Source organism: Alexandromys fortis, unplaced genomic scaffold, assembly GCF_014885135.2.
Source record: "Alexandromys fortis isolate MF-2015 unplaced genomic scaffold, M_Fortis_MF-2015_v1.1 scaffold_221, whole genome shotgun sequence".
In the NCBI taxonomy this organism is placed as follows: domain Eukaryota; kingdom Metazoa; phylum Chordata; class Mammalia; order Rodentia; family Cricetidae; genus Alexandromys; species Alexandromys fortis.
In genome coordinates, this window is record NW_026068096.1 from 2,181,958 (window position 1) to 2,209,198 (window position 27,241).

The 27,241-nt window shown below is 48.9% G+C and overlaps 1 protein-coding gene across 1 annotated transcript; it reads left to right on the top strand.

Annotated features, from left to right (window-relative positions):
- The first annotated feature begins 13,585 nt into the window (after positions 1 to 13,585).
- Positions 13,586 to 22,210, top strand: Spmap2 (sperm microtubule associated protein 2). The gene is made up of 8 exons (XM_050123323.1): positions 13,586 to 13,881; positions 14,618 to 14,740; positions 15,001 to 15,072; positions 15,545 to 15,606; positions 16,191 to 16,260; positions 17,094 to 17,211; positions 19,290 to 19,449; positions 21,875 to 22,210. The coding sequence occupies exons 1-8, from the start codon at positions 13,586 to 13,588 to the stop codon at positions 22,111 to 22,113; spliced, it is 1,140 nt and encodes a 379-aa protein (XP_049979280.1). The 3' UTR covers positions 22,114 to 22,210.
- The last annotated feature ends 5,031 nt before the right edge of the window (positions 22,211 to 27,241 follow it).

Here is a 27,241-nt window from a genome sequence, read left to right on the forward strand (position 1 = left end):
CTTTCTTTCTTTCTTTCTTTCTTTCTTTCTTTCTTTCTTTCTTTCTTTTGATTTTTCGAGATAGGGTTTCTCTGTGGCTTTGGAGCCTGTCCTGGAACTAGCTCTGTAGACCAGGCTGGTCTCGAACTCACAGAGATCTGCCTGCCTCTGCCTCCCGAGTGCTGGGATTAAAGGCGTGTGCCACCACCGACAAGTTTCTCTTTGTAGCCCTGGCTGTCTTAGAACTCATTCTGTAGACTGGGCTGGCCTCAAACTCACAGAGATCTGCCTACTTCTGCCTCATGAGTTCTGGGATTAAAAGTATGTGCCACCACTGCCTGGTTAGCTTGGCCTGAGGTATTCAGGGGTTAGCAGAGGATGGGTTATCTTGGCTTGGGACTGAGGCAGTCAGGGACTAGCAGGAGATAGGTTAGCTTGGCCTGAGGTAGTTAGGAGTTTAGTTCTCGCTGATGGTAGGCAAGAGGTTAAATATTCCTTCTGTTCTTTGCCCTTGCAGGCCTCTCTTCTCCCTTTTACCAGAAACCAGGCCTGCTCCCAGCAGCTGGGCCCCATGAGTAACAAGTAAGTTTCAATCTAAATGAGCCATTGGTTTTCCTGAAGCCTAAGCCCCCCCCCCCACAGCTCCAGCACCACCCCCAGAGCAGATGATAGTCAGATATGCCATCTAAGCCGTGGGCTGGGAGTATTCCTCTCTCCACCAGCCATCCTGGGCCAGGTGGGCTCTCAAGGACATCCACGTCTGGTTGGGAGGGGTAATGATGGCAGGCGTTGTGCGCAGCCTGTGGTCTCCATAGCGACTACTGCTCATCGACTTACCCGCTGTTCAGTCATCTGCACTCAGGACGATTCTGCTCTAGGGGATCCTGGGCCCTGTTGGGGTCACGTGTGTCTCTCTGAACCAGGGGAGCTCCCAGCATGGAGTGGGATGGTCACCTCCCCGAGTGACAGAAAGCCTAACGCCTATTAATAAACGTCTCTCAGATGGAGCTGCTCTGCGGCCACCCTCGCTGAATGAGACCTTGGTGGGCTGGCTGCGTCCCCCTCAGGCCCCGGGTACTGACTCACCCCTGCTCATTTTAGATTCTCTCTTTCCACCTCCCCCACTGGGACGACTTAATTTAGTCTGAGGCGAGAGCCTGGCTCATGGCGGGAAGCCCAGCTCAGCCTGGTTCCTCTCTGGGCGTCTCCATAGGAACCAGACTGTGCTGGGAAATGCCAAGATAGAGGACCACACTGGAGATGGGTTCTGCCTCTGCCTTCCTGAAGCCTGGGCTTGTGGGTGCTCATGACAGCCATTGAGGGAGCCTAGGCACCTCCAGGTCCCCTCTGGCTCCTAAATGCTGACCTGGAAAGAGGTGGAAGCCCAAGTGTTGTGACAGGGCTGTTAGCTCGCTCCTGCCCTTTCTTCTTCTTTAGAGCAAGTTCTGGGATGTTCTACCTGCGGGAAAGAATTGTAAAGTCCCAGGACAAAAAATAGCCCTCCTCCCCCTGTGATGGCAGAAGATACAAAATAATCCCACACTAGTTCAGAATTGCATATAATAAAGGGTTATTTATTTAGGGGAGACTCACAGATCACTGACCTAGATCACAGTCCTCTGCATGAGTAGCAAACAGGAACAGAGTCTAGCAGCCGGAAGTGAGAGCCAGAAGCAAGATAGCAAGCCCAGGCTTCACAGCTGCATTTATAGTGTAAAAGACTATGCCCCAGTGGGCTGGTATCTTAAAGGCTATTGGCTGAAGGAGTGGAAGGAGCTCCCACAGCACCTTCCCTTTTTGTTTAAATAAGAAAGTTCCAAACCCAATACAAAACTACATACACTAGGAACAGATATCAAGTATAAGATTATAATTACAACCAGCATAAACAACATTAAGCTAAATGTTTTAATAAATATTCTATCCTAAGGAGTCTAAGTCTTGTGTTGGAAATGGCTTGACTTGGTCATGAGAGGAAGGTAACTATGACTGTCTAATCTTCAACCCATCTAAGGCCTGAGAAGGGAGATAATATTACTTGAGTAGGCAGGAAGTGCAGTCAAGCAGCTTCCAAAATGTACAGTAGATGACAGAGACCACTAGCTGCCTGAGCAATCACCCAAAGTCTCATTTGCAATGTTGAAGCAACCAACTTTACCTAAGGCCTAGAGTAACTGACAGACCATTTTCAGAGGCAGGAACATTTTCAGAACCGTCTTACTCTGTCCTGGCAAGTGTGGCTGTCTTTTTCCTTGTACCATGTTTGTCTGGACTGACACCACGCACATTGTCAGTGGTCGAGGCATGGACAGTTCCCTGCCCAAAGGCCAGTTGTGCCAAGAAGAAAACAAGCTCCAAGTGGGGTGTCTTTGGTGCTGAACATTCTCTTGGAATAGATCAGTGCTGCCAGGAGCAATCGTGTCTCACGACAACAGAACCCTAAGTTATTTAAATGCCATATTCTACAGATCTTTGAAGTAGTTGAATATTACCTAGCTAAGCAGAATAAAATCTTTATGTGTCTAAAGAACCCAATTAGTCTGACTAAAAGTATAACAAACATAAATGACTATTGACCTATAATATTTAATACCTATATAACTTAAGGATTAAGACTTCATATCAGATTATTAAACAATCTTTAAACAACTGTGCAGTAAAGGAGGACAATGACATAAAATGTAAACAATGTATAAATAACTTGATCAGAGGTAGAAATATATAATGCAATATGATAAATATATCATAAAATTATATCAATATACAAAATGTCTTAAGCAGAGGTAGAAACATGCATACAATCTGACAAAATAACTTTGTATAGGTGTATAAATATTGTAAACAGAAATAGGAGCATATTCAATATAACAAATGTAATTTGAATTTGTATCAATATATAAAAATCTATACCAATGTAAATTGTCCATAAAGAATATCTCACAAGTATTCACTCTATTACTCACTATTATTATTATTAGTGTAAGTTCACACTAATCTACCTATTATCCCATACAATTTTTCCTCTTTTTTTTGAGATCTTTGGGCCTACATAATTTCCATTCCAACCCCAAACCCTTCACGAGTAATAATCCACCCCTAAGTGGTGTCCCTATCCGTGAGGACAAACTTTGTTGGGAGAGGGGACATCATCTTCTAGAATTGCTTCCTGTTGTCATGGGGGCAATGTTCTTTCTATGGGATCCTGTGAAAGTAAAACGATGGTTAAGTTTCAAGATTGCTGTTTTGTATAATTGCAAATGGTTTCTGAGTAGTCGATAGGGTTTTTTTTTCTTTTTTTTTTTTTACTTTCGAGACAGGGTTTCTCTGTAGCTTTTTGGTTCCTGTCCTGGAACCGGCTCTGTTTGTTTGTTTTTTTTAATTCTTATTTGGAGTTCTGGCCAGAATGTTGTAGGAAGGTGACCATTTCCACAGCTGGTACAAAAAACCAGTCTCACAGTAGCACTATCAGCATCATGACGTCATATCAACCAGGAGGAGTTGTTGTGGGGCCCCATCTTCTTCCTGGAAGCTTCAAAGATTACTGCAGGAAAATCTACTGTTCACAGTTGGAAACTTAAACACCATTCCTATAGACATATACTTAGTGAAAGATACAATATAAACAAAATAGACATGGGGAAAAGTAAAATATTTCCTTAAATCTTTTTTTTTTTCTGTTCCATACCAGATGGCTGTCCTTTTCCTCCCTGCCTTTCAGGTGCAGGAGTTTGAACCTACAACCTTATGAGTGCTAGGCAGGCAAGCGCTCCTCACTGAGCTACAGCCCAGCCTGAGTATGCATCAGCTGACTGTACATGCTTGAGACATACCAGGGTAGCCAGCGGGGCTCACACGGAAGCCAGAGGGGTCCAAATGCAAGGCCTCCCGTAAAGTTCCTCCAGGACACCCCTGGAGACACGTCAGGTGGTGGAGGACGGTGACATGCCTGCACAGATGCATCAGTCCTGCCTGGTCACCAGAGAAAAACCTGGAGGCACCACCCCATGCGCGGCGTTTCCTAGTTCTGATCACTCTGTGGGACCTCAGAAGAGGTCCCTGTTCTCAAAAGAGCACGTGGTTACCGCTGGGCAGCAGGACCTCCAGCGGAGTTTCAGGGGCATAGGGAAGCCACGCAGCCCCACCCTTGTGCTAATTGCCTTCCTGGAAAGCTTAAGACTATTACAGAAGAGAATAAATAGCAGAGCCCAGGAGATGAGGACAGAGCCCACTTGCTTTTGGTTAAAGAAATTCTGGGAACCTCGGGCTTTTGTTAGAACCAAACAGTCCCTTGGGGACCGGAAGGATTGGAATTTTCGCCGTTGTATTGATGGTTTCAACCCTGCTCTTCTACGGGGCACCAGTCTGTGTTCATCTCCTGGAAAACAGATATCCTTGATCTGTGGGACACCCGCGACTCTTCAGAGAGTCGACAGTCCCAGGAACGATGCTTTGTTCCTAAGCTCTGTTCAATGGTGGTTTTCATCCACGCAGGCCTTTGGGCACCTCTTCTTGTTTGTAAACGCTGCCCAGCTGCAGGGAGACCTCGGCTCTAAGCAGGGAAGCCTTTTCCTGGTAGTAGGGCACCGGTGGCCGTGAGTGGACCGCCACCTAGTGGTCATTATGAGCATCGCCACAATCTCGACTTGAGCTGAGCTGGAGCTGTCCAGGGGAGACCCTCCATCCTCAGGACCTTTCCCCAGACTCACATAGCAGGAAATGTGGTATCTGCTTTGAAATGGAGAGCCGGAGAAGTGACAAGAACCAAAGCTAACGGGTAAGAAGAGCCAGGAAGCCCAAAACAGTTCCACAAACTGGAAACCAAGCATCCAAATACAACAGATATTCTGTTTTGGGGTGACTAGGAGGTGTGGCCATGTTAGAGAGGTATGTCCTTGGGAGTGGACTTGAAGGTTTCAAACGCCCTCACCAGGCCCAGGCTCCCTCTCTTTCTGTCTCTGATTTGTAGGTGAGGTGTAAGCTCTTAGCTACTGCTCCAGAGCCTGCCTGCCTTGCTGCCATGTCCCCATCATGGTGGTCATGGGCTCACCTGACACCGTAACCAAGCCTCCAGCTAAATGCTTTCTTTTAGCTGGGCGGTGGTGGCGCACGCCTTTAATCCCAGCACTTGGGAGGCAGAGGCAGGCGGATCTCTGTGAGTTTGAGGCCAGCCTGGTCTACAGAGCTAGTTCCAGGACAGGCTCCAAAGCTACAGAGAAACCCTGTCTAGAAAAAATAAATTATTTCTTTTATAAGCTTCCTTGGTCATGGTGTCTCTTCACAGCAATAGGACACTGAGACACCTGCCAAGGCCAGAAGATGGTGTTAGATGCCCTGGAGTGGAGTTGGAGGCACTGTGAGCTACCACACGAGTGCTGGGAACCAAGGAGGAGCAGCAAGTGCTCTTAACTGCTGAGTCCCCCAGCCCAGTTAATCTATTCTATATAGCTACACCTGAAGTTACATGAACAATTCTCAGGGAAAAGGGTTTGAGGAGACAGTTAAGCAGCCGTGCTCCCTCGGGCTGAGTTTGTGGTGCCTCTCATCATGACGACAGCAACACACTTTGTTCCCCCTCTGGGAACCCCAAGATGGAGACTGCACCTCCATTCACCACCAGAGTGTCCAGGGCCTGCAAGGGTTCCAGTTCTACTTTTTACGTGTGCTAGCCAGGGTTCTCCTGGGACCCGAGGGTCAGAATGAACATCTGTAGCAAAGGGCATTTATTAGATGGGCTCTCAGAGTACGGCCTGTGTCGCAGTGGCTGCTGCGCTCTGCACAGGCTGAGTCCCAGTCTGGCACTGACGGCCTTGAGGGGTCCTGGGGAACCACCGGTCTTCGTCCACCCTGCAAAGCTGAAGGAACAGGGTCTGACGTCAGTGAAGGAAGGTGGTGGCAGAGGCCACAACAGAGTGGACACACTTGCCACAAGAAGCAAAGGGCAGCAGGCAGCATCACTGCACGGACTGGAAAGGACTTCACCTCTGGGGGAGTGTTCCCCCGCACCAGTTAATCTCCCCTAGAGAGGCTCTTATAGATCAGCCAGGCCATCCCTTCGATGGCCCCAGATCCAATCATATTGACAGTCAAGGTTGGCTAGCACACCTGTCAGAGGTTGGGGTATCACCCTGGGTCTGGCATTTGTTGTGATCTTTGGACTGGCATTGTCTCCTAAAACCCTGTCTTAGTCAGGGTTTCTATTGCTGTGAAGAGACATCATGACCGCAACAACTCTTTTTCTTTTTTAAAATTTTATTGATTTTTATTGAGCTCTACATTTTTTTCTGCTCCCCTCCCTGCCTTTCCCCTGCCCACTTCATTCCTCTCCCAAGGTCCCCATGTTCCCAATTTATGCAGAAGATCTTGTCTCTTTTCTACTTTCTACTTCCCATGTATTAGATCTACGTAAGTCTCTCTTAGGGTCCTCATTGTTGTCTAAGTTCTCTGGAATTGTGGTTTGTAGGCTGGCTTTCTTTGCTTTATGTTTAAAGACCACCCACGAGTGAATACATGTGATAATTGTCTTTCTGGGTCTGGGTTACCTCACTCAAAATGATGTTTTCTAGCTCCATCCATTTGCCTGAAAAATTCAAGATGTCATCATTTATTTCTGTTGTGTAGTACTCCATTGTGTAAATGTACCACATTTTCCTTGTCCATTCTTTTGTTGAGGGGCATTTAGGTTGTTTCCAGGTTCTGGCTATGACAAACAAAGCTGCTATGAACATAGCTGAGCACATGTCTTTGTGGCACAATTGAGCATCCTTTGGATATATACCCAAAAGTGGTATTACTGGGTCTTGACGAAGGTTGTTTCTGATTTTCTGCGAAATCACCATACTGACATCCAAAGGGGCTGTACCAACTTGCATTTCCATCAGCAATGCGGAAGTGTTCCCTTTTCCCCACAACCTCTCCAGCATAAGTTGTCATCAGTGTTTTTGATCTTGGCCATTCTTACAGGTGTAAGATGGAATCTCAGAGTTGTTTTGATTTGCATTTCTCTGATGACTAAGGATGTTGAACATTTCGTTAAGTGTGTTTCAGCCATTTTATATTCCTCTGTTGAGAGTTCTCTGTTTAGGTCTGTACTCCATTTTTTTTTATTGGATTATGGGATCTTTTGGTGTCCAGTTTCTTGAGTTATTTGTATATTTTGGAGATCAGACCTCTGTCTGATGTGGGGTTAGTGAAGATCTTTTCCCAAAACGCTGTCGTTTTGTCTTGTTGACCATGTCCTTTGCTTTATAGAAGCTTTTCAGTTTCAGGAGGTCCCATTTATTAATTGTTTCTCTCAGTGTCTGTGCTGCTAGGGTTATATTTAGGAAGTGGTCTCCTGTGCTAATGTGTTCAAGTGTACTTCCCACTTTCTCTTCTATGAGGTTCAGTGTAGCTGGCTTTATGTTGAGGTCTTTGATCCATTTGGACTTGAGTTTTGTGCATGGCAATAGATATGGATCTATTTTCATTCTTCTACATGTTGACATCCAGTTATGCCAGCACCATTTGTTAAATATGCTTTCTTTTTTCCATTTGATATTTTTGCTTCTTTGTCAAAAATCAGGTGTTCAAAGGTGTGTGGATTAATATCCAGGTCTTAGATTCAGTTCCATTGGTCATCCTGTCTGTTCTTATGGCAATGCCAGGCTGTTTTCAGTACTGTAGCTCTGTAGTAGAGTTTGAAATCAGGGATTGTGATGCCTCCAGAAGTACAGGATTGTTTTGGCTATTCTGAGATTTCTGCTTTTCCATATGAAGTTGAGTACCATTTTTTCGAGATCTGCAAAGAATATTGCTGGTATTTTGATAGGCATTGCATTGAATCTGCAGAATGCTTTTGGTAAGACTGCCATTTTTACTATGTTAATTCTGCCTACTCCAAGAGCATGGGAGATTTTTCCACTTTCTGTTTTTTTTTCTTCAAAGATTTAAAGTTCTTGTCATACAAGTCTTCTACTTGTTTGGTTAGAGTTATTCCAAGATATTTTATGCTATTTGTGGCTGTTGTGAAGGGTGATGTTTCTCTGATTTCTTTCTCAGCTCATTTATCATCTGTGTACCAGAGGGATACTGATTTTTTTGAGTTAATCTTTTATCCTGCTACATTACTGAAGGTGTTTATGAGTTGTAGAAGTCCCTTTGTAGAATTTTTGGGATTGCTTATGTAAACTCTCATATCATCATCAAATAGTGAGAGTTTGACTTCTTTTCGATTTGTATCCCCTTTTGTTGGCTTATTGCTCTAGCTAGGACCTCAAGAACTATATTCAATAGGTATAGAGAGAGTGGACAACCTTGTCTTGTTCATGATTTCAGTGGAATCGCTGGGAGTTTCTCTCCATTTAGTTTGATGTTGGCTGTTGGCTTGCTGTATATTGCCTTTATTATGCTTGTATTTCTGCTCTCTCCAAGACTTTTATCGTGAAGGGATGTTGCATTTTTTTCTAAAGCTTTTTTGGTATTTAGTGAGATGATCATGTGGTTTTTATTTTTCAGTTTGTTTATATGGTAAATTACGTTGACAGATTTTCGTATGTTGAACCATCCCTGCATTTATGGGATGAGGCTGACTTGATCATGGTGGGTGATGGTTCTGACGTGTTCTTGAATTCGATTTGCCAGTATTTTATTTTATTTTTTTTTGAGACAGGGTTTCTCTGTAGCTTTGAACCTTGTCCTGGAGCTAGCTCTTGTAGACCAGGATGGCCTCGAACGCACAGAGATCTGCCTACCTCTGCCTCCCGAGTGTGTGTGCCACCACTGCCCGGTGATTTGCCAGTATTTTATTTAGTATTTTTGCATCAATGTTCATGAGTGAGATTGGTCTGGAATTCTCTTTCTTAGTAATGTCTTTATGTGGTTTGGGTATCGGGGCAATTGTAGCCTCATAAAAAGAGTTTGGCAATGTTTCTTCTATTTGAGGAGTATTGGTATTAGTTCTTCTTTGAAAGTCTTGTAGAATTCTGAGCTGAAACCATCTGGTCCTGGACTTTTTGGTTGGGAGACTTTTGATGACTGTTTTTATTTCTTCAGCAGTTATAGGTCTGTTTAATTTGCTTATCTGGTCTTGATTTAATTTTGGTAAGTGATATTTATCCAGAAAGTTGTCCATTTCCTTTAAGTTTTCCAATTTTGTGGAGTCCAGGTTTTCAAAATATGACCTGATGATTCTCTGTATTTCCTCCATGTCTGTTGTTATGTCCTGCTTTTCACTTCTGATTTTGTTAATTTGGATATTCTCTCTCTGCCTTTTGGATAATTTGGATAAGGCTTTGTCTATTTTGTTGATTTTCTCAAAGAACCAACTCTTTGTCTCATTGATTCTTTGTATTTTGTTGATTTCAGCTCTTAATTTGATTATTTCCTGCCATCTAGTTCTCTTAGGTGATTTTGTTTCTTTTTGTTCTAAAGTTTTCAAATGTTCTGTTAATTCAATAGTGTGGGATTTTTCCAGTTTCTTTATGTAAGCATTTAGTTCTATGAACTTTCCTCTTAACAGTGCTTCATTGTGTCCCATAAATTTGGGTATGTTGTGTGGTCATTTTCATTGAATTTTAGGAAGTCTTTAATTTTTCCTTTTATTTCTTTTTTGAGCCATTGATGATTCAGATGAGCATTGTTTAATTTCCATGTGTTTGTGGATTTTCTGGAATTAGTATTGCTGTTGACTTCTAGTTTTAAGCCATGGTGATCTGATAAGATACGTGGGGTTATTCCGATTTTTTTGTATTTGTTGAGTTTTTTTTTTTTAACCAAGTATGTGGTCAATTTTTGAGAAGGCTCATGAGGTGCTGAGAAGAAGGTATAGTCTTTTCTGTTGAGATGAATTATTCTATAGATGTCTGTTAAGTCCACTGGAATCATTACGTCTGTTAGTTCCTTTATTTCTCTGTCAATTTTTTGTCTGACTGACCTGTCCAGTGGTGAGAGGGGAGTGTTGAAGTCTCCTACTATTAGTGTGCGGGGTTTCATGTATGATTTAAGCTTTAGAAGTGTTTCTTTGACATATGAGGGTGCCCTTGTGTTTGGGGCATAGATGTTCAGTATTGAAATTCCCTCTTGATGGATTTTTCGTGTGACTAATATGAAATGACCTTTTTGTCTCTTTTGATTGATTTTACTTTGAAGTCTATTTTGTTTCTTAGGTCCATTTGATTGAAAGATTTTTTCCACAACCCTTTACTCTGAAACGATGTCTGTCTTTGAGGTTGAGAGGCGTTTCTTGTATGCAGAAGAAGGATGGATTCTGTTTTCGTATTCAATCTGTTAGTCTGTGTCTTTTTATAGGTGAGTTGAATCCACTTACATTAAGGGATAATAATGACCAGTGATTGCTATCTCTTGTTAATTTAGTTTTCATTGTTGGTGATGTTAATTTGTGTGTTTCCCCCTTCTTTGGAATTGGCTGCTAAGACCCATCAATTGTCTATGTTTTTGTTGATGTAGCCAACTTCCTTGGGTTGGAGTTTTCCTTCTAGTATTTGGTGTAGGGCTGTGTTTGTGGTTAGGTATTGGTTAAATCTAGTTTTGTCATGGAATGTCTTGTTTTGTACTTCTACGGCGATTGACAGTTTTGCTGGGTGTAGTAGTCTGGGCTGGCATCTGTGGTCTCTTAATGTCTGCATAAAGCTTGACCATGACCTTCTGGCTTTCATTGTCTCCATTGAGAAGTCAGGTGTAATTCTGATAGGTCTGCCTTTATATGTTACTTGGCCTTTTTCCTTTGCTCTTAATATTCTTTCTTTACTCTGTATGTTTAGTGTTTTGATTATTATGTGGCAAGGGAATTTTTTTTTTGATCCAGTCTGTTTGGTGTTCTGTAAGTTTCTTGTATCTTCATGGGCATATCTTTCTTTAAGTTGGGAAAATTTTCTTCTATGATTTTGTTAAATATGTTTTCTGTGCTTTTGAGTTGAACTTCTTCTATATTTATTATTCTTAGATTTGACCTTTTCATGGTGTCCCATATTTCCTGGATATTTTGGGTTAAGCTCTTGTTAGATTTAATGTTTTCTTTGACTGATGAGTCTATTTCCTCCATTGTATCTTCAGCACTTGAGATTCTGTCTTTCATCTCTTGTATTTTTATGCTTGTATTTGTGGTTCCTGATCGTTTTCTCATAATTTCTGTTTCTATAATTCCCTCGGCTTGTGTTTTCTTTATTGTCTCTGTTTCAGTTTTCAAGTCTTGAATAGTTTCTTTCATATGTTTGATTGCTTTTACTTGATTTTCTTTAAGGGATTTGATGATGTTTTCCAATTTTTTGTTTATCTTTTCCTCCATTTCTTTGAAGGAATTTCTCATTTCCTCTTTAAGAGTTTTAAACATTCTCCTGAAGTTATTTTTTAGGTAATTTTCTTCTGCTTCTTCTATATTTGGTTGTTCAAGTCTTGCTGTTGCAGGCAGTGATAGCGCATGCCTTTACTCGGGAGGCAGAGGCAGGTGGATCTCTGTGAGTTTGAGGCCAGCCTGGTCCACAAGAGCTGGTTCCAGGACAAGCTCTAAAACTACAGTGAAATCCTTTCTTGAAAAAAGAAAAAAAGAATTGCATGCCGGGTGGTGGTGGCGCATGCCTTTAATCCCAGCACTCAGGTGTCAGAGGCAGGCGGATCTCTGTGAGTTCGAGGCCAGCCTGGTCTACAAGAGCTAGTTCTAGAACAGGCACCAAAGCTACAAAGAAACCCTGTTTCAAAAAAACCAACAACAACAAAAATCTTGGTGTTATAGGGTCTCTAGATTTTACTGGTGTCGTGTTGCTCTTTGTGATGTTGCCTGCGTTCTTGTCTACTAATTTTTTCCTCTAATTGGTGTGGTTAGGGCTTTCTGTGAGTCTGGTGATTAATCTTCTAAGTGCCAGTAAATCCAAGGCTCAAATGGTTCTTCCTCGTGGTACAGTCAGTGCCACAGTTCTAGTTTCCCCGTTGGTCACTCCATGTTCCTGGAGGTCGCTCAGCGCTTTCGGGCTTTGCTCTGCTCCTGTGGAGTTTGCTGTCTCAGGCTGCTCTAGCCTAGGTTTTGGCTCAGACCTGTTTCTATAAATGTCCATGGTCTGGATCCATTCCTGCAGAGGTCCCTGGCTTGGGGTTGGTCCTGTAAAGGTCTCTAGCTCTGATCTCCTTCCTCAGAGTTCCCAGACTCAGATGTACCCAGAAGGGCAGAGGACTTGGCTCAGGCCTACTCCCTCAGAGGTCCCAGACTCACGCCTGGACCTGCAGAAGTATCTCATTCCTGCCTACTCCCTTTGACATCCCAGACCGAAGCCCAGACCCACAGAGGTCCTGGCTCAGGCTTACTCCCTCAGAGTTCCCAGACTCAGAGGTACCCAGACAGGCAGAGGACTTGGCTTGGGTCTACTCCCTCAGAGGTCTCGGACCCTCATGACTGCAATAACTCTTATAAAAGAAAACGTTTAATCAGAATGACTTGTTTGCAGTTTCTGGAGTTCAGTCCGTTGTTGTCATGGCAGGGAGCATGGTGGTGTGCAGGCAGACATATGCTGACAACATCTGGATCAGAAAACCACAGGAAGTGGGCTGTGTCAGGGAGTGAGCAAAGTCTGTCCCCATAGCGGCACGCTTCCTTCAACAAGGCCACTCCCTGTGAGCTTATTAGGGTCAATTACATACAAACTACCACAGCTCCCTTGAGTGCGGCCTCTCCCACATGCCCCTTGACCTCCTCTCAGTCCCAACCCAGGTGGAGGCTCTCGAGCCATGGGATGAGGGCCAAGGTCCTCAGTGCCCTTAGCTCCCTCCACTTCCAGGCTGGAGATGGGGGATGTGCTGGCCATACCCTGTGTCATAGCCATATTTTTATTTGTGAGGATGCAAGATGGCGTATTTGGAAGGTGCTTCTTACATAGCTTGGTGGCGGAGTCTTCTCATGTCATGGTGCTTTGAGCTGTGAGGACCTGAGAGTCGGCTACCAGGGGAGGACACAGCTGTGAGGACCTGAGACTCGGCTACCAGAGGAGGACGTACGATCTCTGAGGGCATACAGTTTGGAAGCCCCAGAAACGGAAGCCTCATCTTGGTCACTTGCTATCCGATTAGCTGGCTCCGTGGTCACAGAGTGGCTGCTTGAGCATCAGACATTAAAAACAGACCCAATTCTAACCAGGAAGAAGAGATGCGCTCTCTTTGAGGGAAAAAGAAAGAAAGAAAGAAAGAAAGGAAGGAAGGAAGGAAGAAAGGAAGGAAGGAAGGAAGGAAGGAAGGAAGGAAGAAAGAAAGAAAGAGCCTGTCCCTAGAAATCTCTGTGGAACCCACAAGCCCATCGATGGGAGAGGTGCAGCCTCTGGTGAGATCTGAGTCTTGGCTTGCACTGAGTCCAGTGCAGATGGATCATCTTAGCACTCTGGAGGCAGGCAGGAGGAGCTTGGGTTCAAGGCAAGCCTGAGCTATATAGCGAGACCCTGTCACCCCTTGTTCCCCACTCCAAAAGAAAGACATGTATAGTTGGATCCTGAACCATGCACCTCAGGCTTAACTCCCAGGCTGGATGGAATGGGGCCTCAGAATCCATGGGTGGACATTCTGTTACTGTGGCAACCACATATCCATTTGGGTGTTGAAGGAGTGGGGTTAAAGGGTTAGGAGGACCAAGCACATGGGGGAACTCGGTGAACGCAGAGCCAGTTTGCTCAGCAACCCTGTCCCGGAGACCAAGACTTCAGGGGGGTCAGAGCGTGGGCAGAACAATGGCGGTCTGGAGAATGGTAGTGTGGGCCCCCAGAGCACGTCATTTGACAGCCACTGGCTCCAGGGCTCCCAGGCCACCTCAGGGCTAGCATCAGAAGACCCGGAGGAAGATATTCCCCAGGAAGAGGTGGCCGGGGAAGAGCTAGCTGAGGCTCCCAATCCGGATGGTGGTCGAGAGCTGGAGGTGGAAGTAGTTGAAATGAGGTAGGTGTTGGGGAGCAGGAGGCTCGTGCTGACACACCAGTCCACCCTGGCCATCTCATTGTCCTTCCCCTCAGAGGCCAGGGATGCTGTTGGGGTCCAGTAATCGCTGCTGAGAGAAGTGAGAGTGACAGCTCACATCATGACACAGAGACTTCATATTCGTTACGATGCTCAGCCTTAGTTTAGGCTGACCCCACTAGCTCTTATAACTCAGAATTAACCTGTTTCTCTTCATCTGTCACCTCATTCTGTGTGTCCTGCTTTCCTGAGATGGCAGTTGCCTGCCTGGCTGGCCCCAGGCGTCTCCCTGTCTCTCCCTCTCCTCTTCTCTCCTCCTATTTCTTCCCTCTGCCTGCCAGCCCCGCCTATCCCTTTTCTGCCTCGCTGTTTCCTGCTTAACTTCGTATTAGATCAACCAGGGGCCTTGGGCAGGCAAAGCAACACATCTTTCCATGGTTAAACAAACGCAATACAAACAAAAGTAACACCTTTACATACTTAAAGTAATATTCCACAATAAGTGAGCATTGTTCTTCATCCTCTCAGCGGCTCCAGGAGGTGGGAGCTGGTTTCTTCCAATTCCATGGGCTCAGGGCTCAGTTTCCAGATGTTGTGGAGCCTGGGTGACAAAGAGACCAGAGCCAACCAAAGATCCCTGATTGTGGGGGACTGTTCTGTAGTTTCTCCGACACGTCAAGGTGGACCAGTAGACCCCTGACACCAAACTCTGTTGCAGCCAACTGTCCATCACTGAGCAGACTCCCAGCATCTCCACAGCCAAGAGCAGGAGGAAAAAGAAGGGCCGGAGACTGCTGGAGCTGGCAAAACCCAAGACCAACTGGCAATGCCTGAGAGACAGGTGAGGGTTGGGGCCCATGAGGTGCCGAGGCAGTGGGAGCCCCAGGCCTGCTGTGCTCTTCTGAACCTTGTCTCCAACCCGTTTCCCCTTCCCCGCATCACCATGGGCAGGGCACCTAGAGAATAAGTGGGCCACCGGGGAGGCATCAGGCAGGACACCAAAGGTGGGGTCCTTGGGGGGTAGTAGAGGAGAGTGAGGAATCTGGGAGCCAGTGGGGACCCAGAGGCAAAGGCAGGGCCTGGGACCCTGTCTCATCGCAGGAAGGGGTGCTGTTGTCAGGGCTATGCCTGGATTTCCCCACGTAAGAACAACCTGCAGTTCTGCCTGTATTGGTGAGTTGGGGTGTCCCTCCCTGTGTCACCTGTCCATGTCAGGGACATGCCAGGCCCCAGGGTTACACCCGAGCTGCCTTTTCTCCAGGGATCAGGTTCTGGGGGTGAAGGGCTCTTGGCTGGGGGCTCCCGCGTGCTAGGCTTGTCCTGCTTGAGCTCCCCTGCTGTGGACTGAGCCCGCTGGCAGTGTCTGTGCCGCTGGGGGTCCTAGGTCTCCAAGGGGCACTCTGCCTTCCCACCTGCCCCGTCTTGGTTGGACCGTGGGCATCGCTCTACACAATCTGTTTTCCCTGGTACTCGCTGTTTTCGGTCGGCCTGACCTCTGTCTCCTCGGGCCCTCCTTCCAGTTTCCTCGGGCTGTCCTCCCTGGTTCCCCAGCTTCCGGTTCATTGTTCCAGGACCCTAGGCTTCCTTTCCCCAGCAGGGTGCAGGGCACAAGGCCTCTGCCCTGAGCTGCTCGGCTGTATTCCAGGCCTTCTGTATACTGGACCGAGCGGTTTATCGAGGACACCACCTTGAGCATCACAGTCCCCGGTAGGTCCCGTCTCTTCAGGGCAGCCTGGGTGTCCTCTGCCTGGCCTGGGACCACCTGATTCATCTCCCCAGTCTTCCCCCACCTCCCCAGGACCCCAGTCCTCCTCCACCTCCCTGAGTGGCTCGAATCCTGTAGACACATCACAGGGCACGGGGCTCTGGGCAGTTTCCTGGGCAAACCTGGGCAGGGCTAGTATTTGTTTCACAGAGAGTCCCCCCCCCCCCCCCCCCCCCATGGGATCCATCTTCCTTGAAAGCACGGACTCCTAACAAGAGCTCCTATGTGGATGAGCATAGCAAGCAGGGTCTCTCTTGGGGCTCCAGATTCAGTCACAACCCACAAGCCCTAGAAATCCTAGGCCAGCACTAACTTCCAACAAAAACCCAGTTTCTGAGCCTCTTGTGCTCAGCCCTGGACAGGAAGGAGCTATAGTCCCAGTGTCCTGTTGTCCACTGTATTATGTATGCCTGTCCTCCCTATGTCTATGGCCTGCACCGGTGGAGGGTTGATAGGACCCCTGGGGTGGAGGGTGCTTCCCACTGAGGTCCAGTGTAACCATGGTGACTGGACCATTTCTGTTCAGAGGTATCCCGCCGAGTGGAGGAGCTGTCGCGGCCCAAGAGGTTCTACCTGGAATATTACAACAACAACAGGTGAGAGAGGGCAGGCAGACGCCACAGCTCGGAGGCCCTCCTCTTCCTCTCCCAGATGGGCTTTGCATGTCCCACTTCTGGGTCTTGATCTCAAGAGCTCCCAGCCAACATCCCACGGTGGACTGACCTCAGGGGTCAAGGGGACGGCACCCATAGGTGATCAACCTGGCCTCGTGTCATTGCTGCTCTTGACTGTAGGCTATAGAGGCGGCACCTGGAGGACAGCCATGCTTTCTGAAGCCTGTCCTCAGAGCCACTCAAAGCTCGCTGTCTCTGTGCACAGAGACAATAAATACCCACTGATGGCTGACGCGAGTCCTGCGCCACCACTGTGGAGTCCTGGTTTCCTGTGTTTATGCCGTGTTGTCACCTGAGCGGGAGGAAGCTGAAGTCCTCCTCACCCGTGGGGGGGCAACGCCCTGGCCCTGGAGTGGATTTCAGGGTGAGCCTCTGCAGCCAATGGAAGAGGTGGCTTAGCAGTCGCAGAAGCCCAGGTCGCAGCAGCAATTCTTGTAACAGTGTTTACTCCTAGACAGGGAGGACAAGGGACCCGGTTTTACCCTTTTGAGCTCAGCCTTTCGGGGTAGCCGCCGGACATGTTATGTCTGTGTCTTCATCCCCATCAGGATCCTGATAGGGATGGAGCTGGCCACTCTACTCTCCAGGCGGGACATCTGGGAGAGGCCTGTTTTGACCCTTGCTGGATGTCCCAGTGTCCCCTGGCTCCCACATCCAGGAGCATTCTGAGAATCCTAGAAAGACCACACACACTGTTAGTCCCTCACAGGGACCCAGAGGTGTGGGGTGACGGCGGAACTCGGGGTGCCTTTTAGGACCACACCCATCTGGCCCATCCCTCGATCCACTTTGGAGTACCAGCCTTCTAACCGGGTGAAGCAACTGGCTATTCCTAAGGTCCGCAACAACATCTGGAGCATCGACATGTCTGAGGTAGGTAGCGCTGGCTACACTCCCAGTGGGGGGGACATCTGCATTTGGGTGTAGGTGAGGGGGACAGGGATGCAGCCTTACGGAGTGGGTGGGTTCCCCCTCCCCCACCCCGGAGTCCAAGGACCACCCCCAGTCAAGCCAGCATCTGGCCTCTGGCTAGGGTGAGGTTCCACTGAGAAGTGACACCACCCAAAGGGATGGGACCAGTCACTCTGTGTGGTCATTTGAACCTGCTTTTTAAATAATTTTAAAGCCCAGGTGGGGTTCCCTGGCCAGACAGTCTAGCTGAGTCACTGAGCCCCAGCTTTAGTGAGAGACCCTGTCTCCAAAACCAAAAACATGTCAGGCATGGTGGTGGTGCAAGTCTTTAATCCCAGCCCTGCAGAGGTAGGAGGAGGCAGGAAGAAGCAGGTGGATTTCTGTGAGTTCAAATCTAGCCTGGACTACATAGTGAATTCTAGGACAGTCAGGGCTATGTAGAAAACCCGTCTCAAAAACAAAAACAACCCCCCCCCCAATGAAAAAGCAAACTAAATTCCCTGCTTATCTCAGAGGTGAATTTTAAATTTGGTTTTCCTTTGGATCCAAATGAGAAGACGATTCTTCTGACCCTCTGCCTCCTGTCCCTGCCCTCACACTCGGTGTGACACACCCAACCTCCTTCCTGCTGGGTCCTGCATTCAGGTCACTTCCAGTGACTCAGGGTTGCAATCCCCTCAGGCCTCTGTGGTCGCCAGGACCCTCGGAAGAGTCCAGGTTCCCTGGCCTGGAGTTGAGACCCCACGGGGGACTTTCTGTCCTTCTCAAGCGCTCCCTCTGAAACAGGTGAGGGGCTAGCCTCAGCCAAGCCCTTCTACCCTTCTCAGTGGCTCCCTCTGAATCAGGTGAGGGGCTAGCCTCAGCCAAGCCCAGGCTTTGCCCAGTCACACTGGTCCTACACAAGGCCCAACTGGTGTGTGTCTCGTTCCTGTGCTCCCTGGCCTGGTCTCTCTGGTCACAATCCATCCGTTGTCCAGAAACCAGCTCGCCAGGGCTAGCACTGCGTCTTCCTGCATGCGTTGGCTCTTGCGGAGCTCAGCAAGTCCCGCTAGTGTCATGTCTGTGCTAGTATAACCAGTCCGTGTATCAGCATATACACGCAGGCTTCTCTCTGGGCCCATGAGAGTGTCAGTAGGGAAGATTCAGGCTGGGGAATGCAGCAGCTTTTCAAAGGTGGGTGTTGAGCCACAGCCACGGATCTAAAGCTGAGGCCGTGGACAGTGGGCTCAGTTGTTATTAGCCCTGGCTGCTCTTCTGGAGGACCTGGGCTCCACCCACAGCACACCCCTGTGCTGACTCCAGTTCCGGAGGATTTGGCACCCTCTTCTGGCTACTGAAGGCAGCGCACACATGTGTTGCACAGACTCAAATACACATACAAATTATTTTTTTTAAAAAAGAACATACCGTAGGAGAATATGTCTTTTGGCTTGCTTCCCTTTCCTTCCTCAGCAGCCCCTCCATGTCCTCCCACCTCTGCCTCAACAGCCCCTGCGTAGCCTCCCCATTCCAGGTGAACTCAGCATTGCTACCGGCTGGCTTTGCATGTGTGTTACGCATTGATGCCAGAGCTGCGAGGTTCACTCTGAGTCACAGGAAGCTGTGTAGAGTTGCTCTCCTGCTCTGGTGTCTGTAGTCTCTGCGACCACACTGTCACCAGCGATAGCCTCTTTTCTCTCTGTTTATTATTTATTTGTTTATTTTATTCATTTTGAGACAGGGTTTCATTCTGTAGGCCAGCCTGGGATCGGACTCACAGAGATCTGTCTGTCTCTGCCTCCCCAATGCCAGACTAAAGACATGTTCTGCCATGCTGGGCTATTATTATAGTATTTCTGGTATTTCGTTTGATGATTTCCTTCTCCGAGTCAGCTGAGAGCACTGTCATTTTGTCCCTGGATGGGTTCTTTGTGTACTAAGGTCATTAATCCTTGTTGACCACATTGCGAACCTCACTTCTCCCCAGGAGAAGGGCACTCTTGTTCCACAGACTTGAGGAATCGTGTCTGCTTCACTCTTCCCCCTGGTCCTGTTTCCAGGTTTCCCAGGTGTCCAGAGCAGCCCAGATGGCAGTCCCCACCCCACGGACCCTTAGCCTGGCAAAGCCCAGGCCCCCAGCCATCCTCATGGAAGAGTGGGACCCTATGCCGAAACCCAAGCCTTATGTGTCTGACTATAACCGTCTCCTCCAGCTGGCAAGTGAGTGGCTGCCCTCCTGCTGTGGGGTGGCTGAGGAGCCAGCCGGGTGGAGGCCTGCACTTGCCAGGGCTGTGCCTTCCTTGGGCTGCATCCCCCGCAGCTGTAGACTGGTTGTCTGAAACCTGGCAACTATCAGAGGGTACAGCAGGCAAAGTGGGTGCAGGGCATGAGGTTGAGGGCAGGCACCTGGCAGCCAGGCTGAGCTGGTAGGGCTGGTTTGAAACAATTGTTTGATTCCCTTCTGTGTGAAAGTTGAATAGCCATTCACCAGTGGCAAAAGTAATGCGTACTGTTCACAGGAAAAATGAAAGAGGCTAAAGAAGAAAGTGAAAATAACCAGACCCCGCGTGGGCTGGTTCATACACCTCTTCCAGGCTATCCCCCACTCTCATACTGTCCAGTGGGCTGAGCCGTTGGCACGATGGAGCCCCGTGACTTCCAGGGCACAGCAGTCAGTGGGCTTTGGTGACCGTCACTGGATACCTTGCGTGTTGTTGGCCTCAGGACTCCCCTTCCTGTGTCGTTCCTGCACCCTGTCCACCTCAGAAACGGAACCCTGGCACAGTTTACGTGCTTTCTGCACATGGCGTGACCTGTGCGCCTTTGTTCTGGTCACTGTGTGCTGGCCCCGAGAGCCCACCAGCTCGTAGAGCCGCTGGTCTGTGCTGCCCTGGGCCTGTGCCTGCACAGCTGGGGGCTTCTCCCCAGCTGCCTCTGTCCCGGGTCTCTTTCTGGAGGATGGTGGCCCACTGAGGTGATGCCTTCCAATCCACTTGTCCTTTTACACTTTGCCTGTGGGGTTTTCTGTTTGTTCTCTCAACAGCAGATGGTGAGGGTGAGGCCGGGGTGGCATGAGCATGTGTGAGCATCATGCCTTTGTGCGTGTGTTCCCTCTCACCCAGGCCTTACTGTGTACGCTGTGGGCTAGGGTTCTGCTGTCCAACATGAGTGCCCAGTCCAAAGGACTGTGACCAGCACTTCCTGGCGCTGAGCTTTCCAGGTGCTCCCTCTGCTGCTGACAAGTGGGGTGTGCTTAGCGGTGTGTGGGAGCATGCACCCAGTTCTGCTTCTATCAGTCCTGCCAGAGCGGGAGGGGGCGGGGCTCTTCTCCGCTGTCACACTGTGCTTCACAGTTTTAACGACCAGATGTTGGGGTTAGAGAGATGGCCCAGTGGCTGAGAGCATTGGCTGCTCTTCCAGCAGACCGGGATTCAATTCCCCCCAGCCCCCATGTGGCAGCTCAAAACCAGCAGTAACTCCAGCTCCAGGGGACCCGACATCTTCTTCTGACCTCTGAGGGCACCAGGCACCCACAGATGTGCATATGGGCAAAAGCATTCATACATATTAAACAACAAAACTGTTCTGGAGCAGAGATAAGCTCAGGCGTTACCATTGCTGCAAAGCTTAGGTGCTCTGAGTCCAGGGAGTGTAGAGTTTCCTGCCTTGGGGCTGCCGGTTCCCAGATGATGGCTCAGTTTTGCCCCAGGACCTTTGCTCGTAGAGCCTTGATCCAGCCTGAGGTCCTTCTGAGTTTTGAGGACAGAGCTTGTGTTAACTGTTTACCCCGCAGTTTGAGGGCACAGCTCCAGGGTTGGTGCCCCCACATTCAGGGTGTTCTTTCCTGGCTCTGTGAGAAAGGCTCTTGTAGACACGCCCAGAGGCATGTTTCCATGGTGATTCTCCATCACAGGGTTCCAGTTCTCTCCCCAGGGCCTCTGAGGAGTAGGGCTGTTGACCCTGGTGTGTGTGAGTGGGTGGAGGGCTCGTCCATCTTCACCGGGGCCCAGGCAGACAGGGACTTGATAGAGGCTGTGGCTGCTGTTCTGGGAGGATGGGACTGTGAGATGGGCTGGCCAGGGAGAGGCCCTGTAGCCTTGTACCCCATCTCATAGTGATGCCAAAGGCGTAGAACACACAGACCAGGGCCGTCTTCTTTCCACCACTGCCACCAGGCCCAGGTGGAGAAGGATCCACGTTCTCCCTGGTACCTGTGTCTCCTTTCTGAGCACCATGACCAACTTCTCAATTCACCCTCTTAAAAGATGGTTTTTGATATATTCACCAAGTTGTCCAATTATCACCTATCCAGCTCTAGAACATTCTTTCACCACAAAAGAAAACCTTGTCCTCTTGAACAGTCTCCTGCACCCCCGAATCCACCTCCTCTTTTGGGTTCCCCTGTCATGGACTCCTGTGCCATCGTGTGGTTTGAGTCTGGTCCTCTCATAGCCGCTCATGCGATTGTCTCCCAGCCTCGGTTCTGGTCATGGCTGTGTGTGTGCACGTGAGTGCCATGTGCTCCAAGTGACACTGTGAGCGTGGCCCACACAATTCTGTCACTCATTTGCTGGTGGGCGGACCCAGCTTGGAGCTTTGCCTGAGAAGGCTGAGCCTGGCCTTGTTCCTCTCTTCTGCCCTCCAGCTCCCAAGGCTCTGTCAGAGAAGTGTGTTCCTGACCGCAGCCCTCAGTGGGAGGTCCTGGAAGCCACCAAGAGAGCAGTGGCCAGTTCACGGATCCTCTCCCTGGCCCAGCCTAAGATCCGCAAGGACCTCAACGAGGGCTACAACCCGTACTACATCTCTCCAGTCTCTCTGGTGGCCCAGGCGTCTCCTCGCATTTATGAGCTAGCCACCCCCAAATTCATCACCAAGAAAGTGTGACAGCCAGGCCCAACCTCCGGCCCACCCCCAGTAAACACCCAAGTGCATCCTCACCTGTGTGCCTGATTTGCTAAGCTTCGTGGCCTGGGCATGGGCGGGCAGGGATGCCTCAGGCCACAACAATAATAACGCTATTTTCACATTCTACCTGCAATGTGCGCCCTCTTATTTCCCATCTCAAGGGACTCTAAGGCTGGGCCTCAGGCCCTTGCCCCATCTCCCCGACTATCCCATCCTGTTGCCTCCCACATACCCACACGGACATCAAGTTCAGCCCCATGGCATGCTGGTCCTCCTCTTATGGGGTTCCTGCCAGCGTCCTGAGTCTCACTGTTGAAACTATCACAGGGTCATGTGTTTGGAGGGAGGATTGGGAGTCAGTAAGGCTGGGAGGGGAGCACTCTTGGCCACTTCTGCCATCCGAGGGTACATCACTGCACAAGCTGAAGGCACACAGCAGGACATGGCTTCCAGGGCTGTCAGACGTGGCAGCTGGTTATGCAGACGTATGGAGCAGGCTCTGGGTTCCTAATGAACCTCTGCGGGGTCTCTCACCTCTCAGGTCCATGAGAGCTGGATGAAACAGAGGTACTTCTTTTTGGTAGATCCTGGGAGCACATACTGGTCCCGTTGTCCCAGAGTCTCAGGGGCCATATTAGCACAAGGCCCTTCCTTCCTCCTCTGGAGCCAGCAGCTCCTGTCTCCCAGTCTCTGCTCTAAGTATCCTCTTCTCTGAGGATCCCATGGTGACACTTGGTCCATTATGGTCCCCAGTTTAGGGGTCTTTACCTAATCTCAAGGAGAATATTCTAGAGGGGGGAACTGCGCAGGAGGACTCTCCCTCATTGTGGAACCTTCCATAGAACCTCCTGGGTGGGTGGCTGTGTCACGGTGAGCCAGCTGCCCTGGTCATGACAGTGAGAGAGGTCTGCATTATCGCTGTAAGCATCATCTCACAGATCCTGGGCTAAGTCTGGGAATCTGACAGTCTTGCTTGTGAGTTCTCGGAAAACATGAACTTTTCTGGTAATTCAGAGGATATGATTGAGCACTTGCTGCCCAGAGCTAGACCAAGAGTCAAAAAGTTGGCATCCAAAATGAGACGACGGGGATGTCTCTGAACGGAACCCCTCATGTTGTTGGAGGAGGCCGTTCTCGCAGCACTAGCAGCTGCCAGGCAGAGGTGGTCATCCAGGACAGTGGGGTGGGGGTCCCCATTTCTGCAGTGCTTGAGTAGTGCACTCAGGAACTGGGGGAGGTAGTTGGCTGTCTTATGTGGCCTGAATGAGGCTCTACCTCTTCAGAGACAGACCGTGCTCAGCTCTGGTTAGTGACAGGGTGACTGATGTGCCCTTTGAGGCACAGACTGTGTGGCTGCTGCCTGTGGTCATGCTCCCCCTCCACAGACGCCTGGGGTCCTGAGCTGGGGGTAATATTTGATCACAGGTGGGTTCAACAGATTGCAGGATGGAGGCAGAGGCCCTGACAAATGGAATGATGGCCATCTCGGGGTGTCAGAAATAGGTTAGTTTGTTTTCTGTCAATGAACTAACCAAAAGACAGGAAAAAAAATGTTCCAGGAAATCTCGGGAAGTCCCAGAAGAGTCATCATATGATACCTGGGAAATTGGGGTTCCCAGTCTTATTCATAAAAGAATTTAAGAATTGCTACAAATGGCCGTTGGAGGACATTGATTAGAGTTCCAGATGGAAACTCCAGGGCAGGCAAGCTGAGCAAATCAGAGCTGCCTGGAAGGGGCTTGGGTGTGGGGGAGGTGGGGGAAAGAAGTAGCAAAGGCTATACCATCTGAGATAAGGGGAGAGAAGTAGCAAAGGCTATGCCATCTGAGATAAGGCAGAGAGTAGTGGCAGGAGGGCGGCTAAGCTGGACAAAGGGGAAGAAGTTCAGAGCATTAGTTCAGAGGTTGAGGCTCTGGACCATTATCTGGAAGAAAAAGATACTTAAGGGAAAAGGAAATAGTTCCTTCCGCATCAGGCCTCAGAACAGCCACATAGTGGCTCCCAGGGGCTGCACTAGGGGCAGGGAATTTTGAGAGGAAAAGGTCTATCTCAAGGTGAATCTGCCTCCTTAGGGGTGGTTCCCTTCTGAGGTCCCTGGCAAGCTCTGTCTCTACCTAGAGGTAGATGTCATTCCTTACAGGGGCTCTGTGTCACCAAAGCAGAAGTCATCAGTACGAATACAGAGGAGGCGACCAAGGAAGGGAGGAGAGCAACCTGATCACCTGCTCAGCAAGTTCTGATCTTCTGGCCTGGGCCTTGCCGTTTAGTCCAGGCTGACCTTGAACTCAAGGTATCATTCTGTCTGTACTGGAATTCTGTAGACCAGGCTGGCCTCATACTCACAGAGATCTGCCTGCATCTGCCTCCTGAGTGCTGGGATTAAAGATGTACGTCACCATGTCTGGCCTCACTCTAGTTTTGCAAACAGACTTGCCCCAGAGGGCAGCTCTCTGTGTCACTCTCTCTGGGGAAGCCTTAAATGCTGAGGTCATCACGGGCTCTGCCCACTGCCTGGCGGTTCCCTCACCTTCTGCCTCCACGTCCAGAGGTATCCTCTCCCCAGTATGAGTCTCTGTTTGCTTCTGTCTTCATCGAGGCTTCTACTGCTGTGATAAAACATCATGACCAAAAGCAGCTTGTGGAGGAAGGGTTTATTTGGTTCACACTTGCACATCACGGTTCATCAAGGAAGAAAGTCAGGCCAGGAACTCAAGTAGAGAAGGAACCTGGAGGCAGGGGCTGATGCGGAGACCACAGAGGGGTGCTGCTTACTGGCTTGCTCCCCATGACTTGCTCAGCCTGCTTTCTTTTTTATTTTATTTTATTTTATTTTTGGATTTTTCGAGACAGGGTTTCTCCGTAGCTTTTGGTTCCTGTCCTGGAACTAGCTCTTGTAGACCAGGCTGGCCTCGAACTCACAGAGATCCGCCTGTCTCTGTCTCCCGAGTGCTGGGATTAAAGGCGTGCACCACCACCGCCCGGCTCAGTCTGCTTTCTTATAGAACCCAGGACCACCAGGCCAGGGATGGAACCACCCACAAAGGGCTGAGTCCTCTCCCAACTACCACTAATTAAGAAAATGCCCTACAGGGGTGTCTACAGCCCGATCTTTTGGGGGCATTTTCTCAACTGTTGTTCCCTCTTCTCAGATATATCTACCTTGTGTCTAGTTGGCCTAAGAACTAGCCAAGGCTGCTTCCTAGAGAGTATGACCTGCAAAAGGATGGGAAAGGCCGGTTTTCCACACAGGAGCTTTTGGTGGCCAGGCTGTGTCTGGCAGCGACAAGGCACAGACACACGGTGGCCCCTGGACCACAGCACACAGTAGGCTGTCCTGCCATGCATTCTGAGGGCGACTCTGACACAGCTGCTCACAGGACTAGGTGCCATCTTGTTTGGGGACATCTTTCCTACTGTGATGCTTCTTGTGACTCAAATGACGGTGCCCCTTCCGAGATTCATTCCTAATGTGACATTATTAAGAGGGTGATTGAGACTTCATGGGATTAGCACCTTATAAAAGGGTTTGAGGTTGAGGAGGTGGGGGGCTGTTTGCTTGCCCTTCCACCCCTCTACCACGACAAGACACAATCAAAGTATGCCCCTTCTGGAGAACCCAGCACTCGGGGTCAGCCACTGGCTAGACTGGCCAGCCAGTGAGTTTTGGGACCTACCTGTCTCCACATTCCCAGAGCTAGCTACAGACATGTAGGTCTGGCTTCTAGAAGGTGCCAGGGATCCGAACTCAGATTCTCATGCTGCGTGTCAGGCACTTTACTGCACCTTCTCCCCTGCTCTGGGAAATGCATTTCCATGGAAGCAGTCTTTGAGACTGGATCTCCTGACGTAAGCCTTGCAGGGGCTAGGATTAACTATGGGCAATATCCCTGGTTTTTTTTTTTTTTCCTGTAACTGAAACTGGAATTACAGGCAGTTGTGAGCTGCCATGTAGATGCTGGGAATAGAACCTGGGTCCTCTGGAAGGGTAGTGGTACTCTCACAACTGAGTCACAGCCCCGAGGGTTTTTTTTTCTTCTCTATACAAGGTTTCTCTGTGTAGGCCTGGCTGTCCTGGAACTTTCTCTGTAGACCAAGGTGACTTTGAACTCACAGAGATCCACCTGCCTCTGCCTCCCGAGTGCTGGGATTAAAGGAGTGCACCACCACTGCCCAGCTCAAGAAGCCAGTTTTAATTTATGTCCTTTATAACCCATTTGTGGCATCATTATTATCCAGAAGTGTCTTGTGGTGGTGAATGAGAATATGACCTCCAAAGGCTCCTCTGTCTGAACAGTTGGTCTCCAATTGGTAGAACTGTCTGGAAAGGACTAGAATGTGTGACCTTGTTGGAGGTTTTAAACACTCACACTATTCCTCGCAGTGCTCTGCTCCCCTCCCTTCCTCTCCCCCCCCCCCCACCTGTCCTGGGCTGTGGTTAAGACTGTGCTTGCCTGCTGCCTCTCTGTCGTGATGGTCATGGATTCACCCTCTGAACTGTAAGCCCCAGTTTGAACACTTTCTTTTGCAGGTTGCCACGGTCATGGTGTTTTGTCATGGCAATTTAAAAGTAATTAAGATACCTTGCTACACCACCACATTGTTCTTGAACTCTTGGGTTCAAGTGATCCTCCTGCCTCTGCTGTAGGAGACTGCTTGTTTGTTCCCAGCCAGTTAGACAAGAAATAACCACACAGAAACTGTATTCATTAAATCACTGTTAGGCATATTTCTATCTCACTCTTATCTCTTAAGTTAACCCATTTCTATTATTTTATATTTTATCACAAGGCCTGTGGCCTACTGGCAAGGTTCCGGCTAACAGCTTGCCTCTTTCTCCTCTGGCAGCTCCATGGCATCTTCTTGACTCCGCCTACTCTCTCTATAGATCTCTTCCAGCCTGGCTATATTCTGTTAAGCCATTGGCCAAAAGCAACTTCTTTATTCATTAACCAATAAAAGTAACAAATATAGGAAGACTTCCCACACCATTTCCTCTTTTCTGCTTAAATAAAAAGGAAGGTTTTTGGGCCGGGCGGTGGTGGCGCACGCCTTTAATCCCAGCACTTGGGAGGCAGAGGCAGGTGGATCTCTGTGAGCTCGAGGCCAG

Bases quoted from the DNA above. Each gene is read 5' to 3' on its own strand.
- Spmap2 (XM_050123323.1), top strand. From the start codon at position 13,586: ATGGGGGAACTCGGTGAACGCAGAGCCAGTTTGCTCAGCAACCCTGTC. The intron at 15,607-16,190 runs GTAGGTCCCGTC...ATTTCTGTTCAG, and splicing joins CTTGAGCATCACAGTCCCCG to AGGTATCCCGCCGAGTGGAG. The intron at 19,450-21,874 runs GTGAGTGGCTGC...TCTGCCCTCCAG, and splicing joins CCGTCTCCTCCAGCTGGCAA to CTCCCAAGGCTCTGTCAGAG.